General features: G+C 39.8%; 1 protein-coding gene across 9 annotated transcripts in view; it reads right to left on the bottom strand.

Annotated features, from left to right (window-relative positions):
- LOC118427414 (cysteine protease ATG4A-like) overlaps positions 1-9,075 on the bottom strand; it is a 10,234-nt gene continuing 1,159 nt past the window's right edge. The window contains exons 1-13 of one of the 9 annotated variants that reach the window (XM_035837209.1): positions 8,189-8,303; positions 7,989-8,087; positions 7,354-7,425; positions 6,542-6,612; positions 6,254-6,325; positions 5,716-5,770; positions 5,424-5,496; positions 4,808-4,887; positions 4,306-4,499; positions 3,695-3,773; positions 2,661-2,803; positions 1,337-1,502; positions 1-577 (exon numbers count right to left, since the gene is read on the bottom strand). In XM_035837209.1, the coding sequence (XP_035693102.1) occupies positions 501-577; positions 1,337-1,502; positions 2,661-2,803; positions 3,695-3,773; positions 4,306-4,499; positions 4,808-4,887; positions 5,424-5,496; positions 5,716-5,770; positions 6,254-6,325; positions 6,542-6,612; positions 7,354-7,425; positions 7,989-8,087; positions 8,189-8,228 (1,221 nt within the window). In that variant the 5' untranslated portion in view covers positions 8,229-8,303 and the 3' untranslated portion in view covers positions 1-500. Of the gene's footprint in view, positions 578-1,336; positions 1,503-2,660; positions 2,804-3,019; positions 3,113-3,694; positions 3,774-4,305; positions 4,500-4,807; positions 4,888-5,423; positions 5,497-5,715; positions 5,771-6,253; positions 6,397-6,433; positions 6,829-7,353; positions 7,426-7,988; positions 8,088-8,188; positions 8,304-9,075 lie in introns of those variants that run through there. The other 8 variants (XM_035837207.1, XM_035837208.1, XM_035837211.1 and 5 more) reach the window with 8 other exon arrangements.

The following is a 9,075-nucleotide window of genomic DNA, read 5'->3' as shown; positions in this document are numbered from 1 at the left end:
CTTGTAGAGATATGGAATATTCTTGTCCCTTATTTGAGTTGCTATCTTCTCACAGTCACAAAAATGTGAGACAATACACAGTTAAAGATTCCCAGGTTAAGCTTTAGACATTTGAGGCAAAGTCCAAATATATGAGTCACAGTAGAGCTGTTCTCAAACTAGAGCACATCTTCCCCTAAACTGAAATTGCATTCCACAGAAGAGCAGAGTATTTTTCTGCTATTATTCACAATATTTCCATCTGTACACGTGGCATTTCTTTACATGGATCCCACCTTATATTTTACTTGAACTTGAAAAAGTTGGAACCAAGGCAATTAGGCATTTCAAATTTTGTTGTAGGCTTTGAGAACTTTTTTTATGAAATGATTGTACTGTGTTAATTTCAGATGTTAGTTATAACTTAATAAGAATTCTACAGAAATTCAGAACTACTCTATCTAAGATGGAGTGGCAATGTTGTCCACCGGATAACAGGACACAGCGAGAAAAGAAAATCATCATAGGATCTCAAATTCCTCATCTGAGTCATATTGTCTGTCTCCTATGTCCTGTTCGTAATCCAAGGAAGTGAAATCTGGAAAACACAAGAAAGGAAAGACTCCGTGAATAGTTTTATCAGGTTGGTACGTCACTGAATAAAGAGACTCTCCTTTACACAACCAATGCTTTACTTTCACCGACGTTTCGGTGACTGTCTGTCACGTTCTTAAGGGCAATTCTGACTGGTTCACATTGTTGGTGAGAATAAGCATTGGTTGTCTGTAAAAAAAGAGTTTCTTTCTTCAAGGAAAGACTCTGCAGTTATCCAAAAGGACTTTCACACATCAACAATTGCATGGTGAGAGACACCAAGCCTTCAGCACAGGCAACATCATTCCCATATACAGTAGAAGTTAATATATTATAATCATAATAACAACAACAACAATTATAATAATGATAATATCGGGTGTATTTGCAGTCAGTAGGTACCCAATGAGTTGAGTAACAATGAGCTGTTTAACGTGGTCGAGGCACCCCCTCAAGCATGGGACCCCCGTTTTACGTCCCACCCAGAAGACGATTACATTACATCTGGTCCGGCTACAGCAATCCAGTCATCCTTGGGTGGTCTCCCATCCAAGAACTGTCAGGACTGCGCATTGCTAACTTCCGAGATCGAGGGATCGTATGTATCCAACTCACCACATGGCCGTGGGGAAGTAAATTCCAGTATTTGGAAATTTATTGAAATGATTCATGATGAAGGCAAAGACAAAGAGAGATTAACAGAATGAAAAAGCTTAGGACGGTACACTACAGTACATTAAGTGCTACAGCCTTTATAATTCACCTGTTTTGGTCCCATCTGGCCTTGTGGGCAGCACGTAGGGCGGCCAGTGTGCCGGTCTGCTCTGTACCACCTCAAACATGGCGTTCTGTGTCTTCTGTCCGATGATCAGTCTTCTCATGTTCTCACACAGATCTGCAAAGTCTGCCTCATCTTGGCAGAAAAAGCCCTAGGAGAGAAAAAAAATTACATTTAATAAGTTTTAGTTTTTTTGTGAGTGGCAAATGGAAACATACTGCTTTTAGCTCACTTTCCTGAATCCTTATGGACAGGGGATTATTCATTCATGTCTTCATTCTATGGTGATTTAAGGAATGGCAGGTAGCATAGAGTCCATTCCAAGACACCATGAGGGTTTTTAGGCGATATTTATAATTAGTCTGAATTATTTTGAATAAAAGAATATCTGAGCCACAATAATTAAATTATTTTTAAAAAACTGACTGAGAAAGTACTCATATATTTGAATTCCTTTGAATATTTTAGAAACATTTTGAAATAACTGTACAAAAATATCTTTATTTAGAATAATTGTGAAACCTCTGTGTGATTATTTGATGTTTACAAATATTTACAAAAAATGGTAAACCTCGCCAAATGGTTAAATTAGTTTATTGCCCCCATAAAAGTAAGCCCCATTGTTGTATCTGTATATTTTTAGATTTCACTGCTGGGCACTGGTGGATCCTTTGTGGTGGGCCATTGTTGCATGGCACCCAACCATACTTTGCAAGGATGTGTGAATTGCTATCTTCCCAGCCCACTGAACCATTTACAAAAAATGGTAGAAAATGGTAGAAAATGGTAAATAATGGTAGAATGCTGTTATCATTATTTAGAAACCATTAGAAGTATCCAACTCCACACGATGAATATTTCCAAAGTTTTACAGGACCAGGGAAATATTTATAAAGTTGAAACAGTGTTAGAAATATTTCTGAAGTATCAAATGTCCTAGACATATAATTACAAAACTTTAAAATCAATTCTAAACAATGGCCACAAACATCCGCACGGTGTCTTGGAATGGACTCTAATGCTTTCTTCTATTCATTTTTGTTAAGCCCTAGGTTATAGATGTAAGTATTGGAGAAAACGTTTGACAGGAAAAGAAGAGAATTTTACTGCCAAACTCCATGAAATTTAAGACTATGAGGAGTTATAATATTAGCGTTTAACATGATACACAAAATCTTAGGGAGTATTCACTCTTCCTCCTAGTCTGTCTGTTCCACCTTCAAATCTTTTATATTTTCCATTTTCCTCTTCACATGTTGCTGAATTTATTTTGAAATCTTGGACTTATAATCTTGTCATCATTTCTCACCAGAGCGATGGAGGGGTCGAGGTCCTGTATGTTCATACGGCTGGGGTGGGTGCAGTGGAAGCTGGAGTCTGGGATGGGAACGTTTCCTTCCAGCTCTACTGCTGGCTGGGTGGTGTGGGGGTCCAGGTACACAAGGGAGTTACCTATGGAAAACAACAACAGCAAAACAACAAGTAACAATAAGTACATCAGGAAGTTATCTACAATAAAACAACAAAATAAAACATAACATAACAACACATTTTGCTCCAACTGGCTGGGTGGTGTGGGGGTCCAGGTACACAAGGGAGTTACCTACAGGAAAAACAAACAAAATATTACATAACAAAACCACTAAACAGCAACACATTTCCATTCCCAACAGTGGAAGCTGGAGTCTGGGATGGGAACGTTTCCTTCCAGCTCTACCGCTGGCTGGGTGGTGTGGGGGTCCAGGTATACCAGGGAGTTACCTACAGAACAGCAAAACAACAAAATGTAAACAACAACACAATTTCCTTCCAACTTTATTGCAGACTGGACACCAGGTTACCTACAATAAAACAACAAAATAAAACATCAAAACAACAACAACACATTTCCCTCCAACTCTACTGCTGGCTGGGTTGTGTGGGGGTCCAGGTATACCAGGGAGTTACCTATAGAAATAAAACATCATCAAAACAACTAGACAACAACACATGTCTTTACATCTCTGCAATATGTTTAATGGTACTCTTTTAAGCCTTTAAAACTGATGCATCTGCTAGTTGCAGAGTACAGAAACTAAGTGTGTTCCAGCATTTGATTCACTACTGATGTCACTTCCCACTTCTGGATCGTCAGTACAGTCATCCGATCAACTGAAACTTCATAATGAGCATTTTCCTTTATTGTATTAGATCAAAGTTTAAGCTGTGTTACAGCATCACTGTATTCCTACAAACCTGGTGTGTTACAAAGTCCTGAGGAACAAAACTGTCCATTAAAAGCAGAAACTAACACATGCTCGCAACACAACACATATCAAGAATACAGTACAGTGTGGTACTTACCTACATAGCCTATAAAGTAGTGTGCATGGTTGGGTTTGCCTCCTATCATACCCAGGGACTGTCTCAGGGTGAAACATGCCTGGAGGGACAGAAGACAAAATGTTGAAAAGTGTTGCATACATCCTCCAGAAATAACAATGAAATTATCATACCTTTTAGTTAATTATCTATTAACTTATCAATTAATTATCTATTGAATTTTAATGAAATTTGAGACAAAATGCTCTCTGTCTTATACCCCAATTCAGCCAGGTAAGGCTGCAATGGTATGTGTGCGCAAATAAACCACGTTAACGTCTAGAATCATCCAAATTTTGGACGAGGGTGCTGATTAGTCCCTACATATAGGCGAATTAAGGAATGGGTTCAAGCGCTCGTTCAAGCCGGCTTTCCTACACATTGAACGCCCTCCATCCACTTGCGGGAAGGTTGTAGTCAATTCAAAGAACCTATTTCTTATTTTGCTAATTAACTGAGCAGACGTTAGCACCAAACAGTTTGAATGTGCAGGTCTCCAGACGGGTAGCAAAAGCGAACAGAGGAGCAAACTACTACCTGAATGGTACCCAGGCTACACCCCTACCAGTTATCATCAAGACCATCCACAGTACCTTCAGACAGTCCGTGTAGACGGGATTGAGCTCGCTGAGGCCCAGCCTCAGGGGGATGATCAGCATCAGCGGTTGCCACGGCAACGCGGGGCTGCGACTTCTGGCGGAGGTCTGCTCGGCGGAGACACCGTTACACAGGAAGGAGTTGGTGACCTGCGAGGGGGTCGGCTGTCTGGCAGATCTGCACAGCTTTTCTGTGGAGAGAGAAAGTCGTAGCACTAGTAGTTCATTGCCTTGTGTATATACATTTCTTTAAAAGCAAAGTTAAACTAGTCTGGGTACCATTCGATTTCTACCAGGGCTCCTTATACTCGCTACCCTAAAAAATAATATTTTCTATTTCTATTTTCTATTTTCATTCCTACCACAAGTATAATCATTATACATGTACCACAATATTACTCCATTCCATATACTTTTGTTCATGGTATCGTTTTCTATTTGTTTGTATCATTTTATAGTTGTAAATATTATGATTGATAACGATTTGTCAAATACTCACTGATGTCATCGATGATGACTGTGTTGTCCATGGCAACGTGAATAGCTAATGAGCTCCAGTCTTCAAACAGAGCCAATTTCCTGTTGGGAGAAAATTTCTTTCCATTAGCATTTCAAAAGGAAATGTGGGATGACAATGCAAGGCAATAAAAGATGGCTGATTCCAAACCTACATACAGGTTAGAAACAGACACACAAACATACACACACACACACACACACTGAAATACTCACACACACAAACACACATACACACACATATACTGAAACACACACACATACAGACACACAGACACACATACACACACATAGTATACTGAAACACACACACACACACATACAGACACACACACATACAGAAACACACACACACACATACAGGCACACACACATACAGAAACACACTCACACACATAGAAACAAGCTAATGAGCCAAAAACTATTTTTCACATCCTTAGAGCCCGTTGGCTTGGCAACATACTTAAACTAGTTAAAGCCTTGGATACAGATCACTTTTCTACTGATCTACTGGTATTTTATGAACAACTTTTTACAACTGTCATCACATTAATTTTTTGTTTCTAAAAAGTGGACTAAAGTACAAACTCCATACTTACTTGAGCACTTGTGCGACAGTGTTGGGGCCGAACCACTGGCCTACAGACTTGCCCTCACTCACCCCCATTTGGGCTGCAAAAAGACAAATCAATCTAATCTTTAGAAAATGAAAGAGCACTTGACAAGATATGAACTGTTTTAAGTTACTGATTACTGCATTTGACATTACTACAAAAAAATTTTCTTGAACACAAGGCCCTACCAAGGAGGCCCTACAAATGATATGGCTTAGAAGAAAATGTGATAGACTTAATAATATGGTCTGGACATACTGATGTCCATTAGACTCACCAATTTGATGTATGGAGTAACAGGAGTCCTTTTTGTCCAGGAAGAGTTGCAGAATCTGAAGAGTCACAGAAAGTAAAGTACATGTACATGTGTATTACTATACTATGTATATTTATGAGTCGATGTACATGTATTGTAAAGTTTTGATGACATGTACTTCAAATATGCAAGGTTGCTATTTACCTTTACTGCAATGCATAAGTAGGGCTTGTGCTATGGACAACCTGTTTGATTTTAGTCTCATTCATTGTCATTTCCTTCTCCTTAAAAGTATCAATCAACACTGTATATCCCTGAATACTTTAAGACCAATCCAGCAAAGGTGTTGCTACCTACTGTTACAGTAGTAGAAAGTTGCCAGGTGGCATAAAATATCTTAGCCTTTTCTTTTTTGGCTGTAGCCAGCAGTCCCCTTAGCTAGGAACAAATAAATACATACTACTAGTATTTGTCAGTTAGTTTTTGTCCTATCAGCCAAAAAAGAAATATATATGGATGTAAAAAAAGAATCAACAAAAAGAACAAGTGAACCCCCCACCTTGGTGTAGTCATTATCATAGACAGCAGACTTCCATCTCCAGTCCCTCCCCAGGTGTCTACAGATCAGTGCCTGTCCCAGCATCATCTGTCCACATCTCAGCATACAGCCCCAGCCTTGGTCTGACATGGGACCTGTTCCTCCTGTTAACACACAACAGTCTTAATTACAGATCAGGGCCTGTCCCAGCATCATCTGTCCACATCTCAGCATACAGCCCCAGCCTTGGTCTGACATGGGACCTGTTCCACCTGTTAACACACAACAGTCTTAATTACAGATCAGGGCCTGTCCCAGCATCATCTGTCCACATCTCAGCATACAGCCCCAGCCTTGATCAGACATGGGACCTGTTCCACCTGTTAACACACAACAGTCTTAATTACAGATCAGTGCCTGTCCCAGCATCATCTGTCCACATCTCAGCATGCACCCCCAGCCTTGATCAGACATGGGACCTGTTCCACCTGTTAACACACAACAGTCTTAATTACAGATCAGTGCCTGTCCCAGCATCATCTGTCCACATCTCAGCATACACCCCCAGCCTTGATCAGACATGGGTCCTGTACCTCCTGGTAAAAAAAAACTTGTGTTTTAAGTATCAGGTATCTGTATCTATATAGCCAGTATAACCACCATTCGTCGTAACACACCAGCTTCACAGGCAAGTGGCGCGGCAGCAGCTGGTTATATTACATAGAACGACCCGTCACACCCAATTTGACATAAAACCTACCTCCCTACGCTCGACCCTGGGATTGTCCTAGGATTACCAACTTGAACCTCCTTTGTTCTACAATGTATTAGCATCTTTCTGCCATACCTATATACCGCATAAACGTATGACACGACAATTGTACAATCATGCAATTGTACAATTCTAGCCTGTCAGACTACTCCCCTCAACAAGAATCACACGACCAACCAAAAATAGACTTTGTGTGAATAATTGCTTTGATCAAGAACCTTGTGGAAAACTACATCATAACATGACACAATCTATAATCACCATGAAACAGTTGGAAATGACTATCACAATATATGAAACATTTACTACCTAACGAAACAAAAGTGTCACAATAACTTTGATCCCTTACCAATTGGTGTGAAGTTCTTCCTGTACGTGAACCAGAGTCTGGAACTGATGTCATTCTGAAGCTCCTGGCGATCTAAAGAACAGAACAAGGCTCATGAGAACTTGAAAAGGAAGTCTGTATTCAGCTAGAAAAGAGAAGAAAAAGATACTAAAAACAACTCGTATATCTTTTGCACCACAGTCATCCCTAGTAAGACATCTTAAGCTGCATAACTCCATTTAGAACTTAAGAAAAAAACCTGAAGTAATGTTGCAGGTCAACTAAGGTCAGGGCACACCAACCTATATGGTATCGGGTTACATGTACCAGGGCAGTGTGATTGAAACATTCATGATAAAGCCTCTAACCACTCAAGAAGTTGCATACAAAGAAACAGGTCTGAGTGATAGGCTGAATAAAAGTTGTAAACGGAAACTATGCAGCTCTTACTGAGGAATGACTGCAGTGCAAAAGATGTTGGTAGCTTGAGGAATGAGACCAATCTGTTTTGCAATTAAGTTGCATACTCCTTCCGTTTAACATTTACAATCAAAACAGCAAACAAAGTGTTAAGAGCCTGTCAAAAGTGTTAATACTTATTACACAGTACCTTCAAAATGTGCCAAGATAACAGTGAGTGATGTACTAGTGCTTACCTTTCACAGTGTTGTACCCAACCCCCAGAATCCAGGCTGGCTCTTTGGTTTTGGGAAATTCCTCAAACTGGATGGCACCGGCTTCATACGTCACGCAGACTGCAACAAGGAAATAAAAAAAATATATATATAATCATACCTAAAAGATTTTTAGAGTTACCAGTGTCATGTCATTTGTGTTGTAGTAAAGATAGCCCTACCCTCCCACGGCCTCCAGATAGCAGCGATCAAACTGTACATCACTCAGACTCAGAGGACACCACCTGGTATTGTGGCAGCTGCAGTTCTTGTATCTGTTCCTGTCGCTTTACAAGTACAAAGACTCTCTGTTCACAATATGTCACTTCTTCTACATCTGGCAACAAGCAATGGTGCTGCAAGATATGTGACTATTCTCTCAAAGACTTGGAGCTGTTACGTAGTTGCTACAATGTCTTTAAAAGAGCCTTGTGTTGTGGGATTGTTTGTGTTGGAAAAATCAACAACGGAAAAATCCACCTTATCACAGTATACTGTAAATATATGTGATGTTGATGAAGGTCATACATCCAGGTAATAAGATATGCCAAATAGCTGTTACTCAAGGAACTGGATATGATTCTGTTACTAGTAATAGTCTTGACGTTTCACTGATAAAAGATACTGGATGCTACCTGAAACAACTAACATTTCCAAAATCATATCCATCTGCTTGTCTGCTATTTGGCCTATATATGTGTAACATTGGTGTACTCTTCCAGTAGAGATTATGCATAACACATCTACCTGATATCCAAGCAGATGTTGGGGTACAAGAGGGTGATGTTTTCTGGCCGAGGTCATGTAGGGTCATGTATGTACTTTTCAGAGTCTTGCGAGACGGACAAATGGCTAAAATATGTACTAGTGGCTGATTATATAGATCGAACCCTCCACCTTGCAGTCCCTACATGCACTTTAACAATCATCTATTATTTGTTCTTATTCCACATAGTTTATTGTCAGACTGCTTACATTTAACGACATAAAGCTTCATCATATAGCGTAATGGGCATCTAAATGAAGCATAAAGCAAACCCAATGAGCAGAATTTAGCTAGCCTGGAATC

This window comes from Branchiostoma floridae, chromosome 12 (genome assembly GCF_000003815.2).
Source record: "Branchiostoma floridae strain S238N-H82 chromosome 12, Bfl_VNyyK, whole genome shotgun sequence".
Taxonomy (NCBI): Eukaryota; Metazoa; Chordata; class Leptocardii; order Amphioxiformes; family Branchiostomatidae; genus Branchiostoma; species Branchiostoma floridae.
This window is presented reverse-complemented; position numbering and strand designations above follow the sequence as displayed.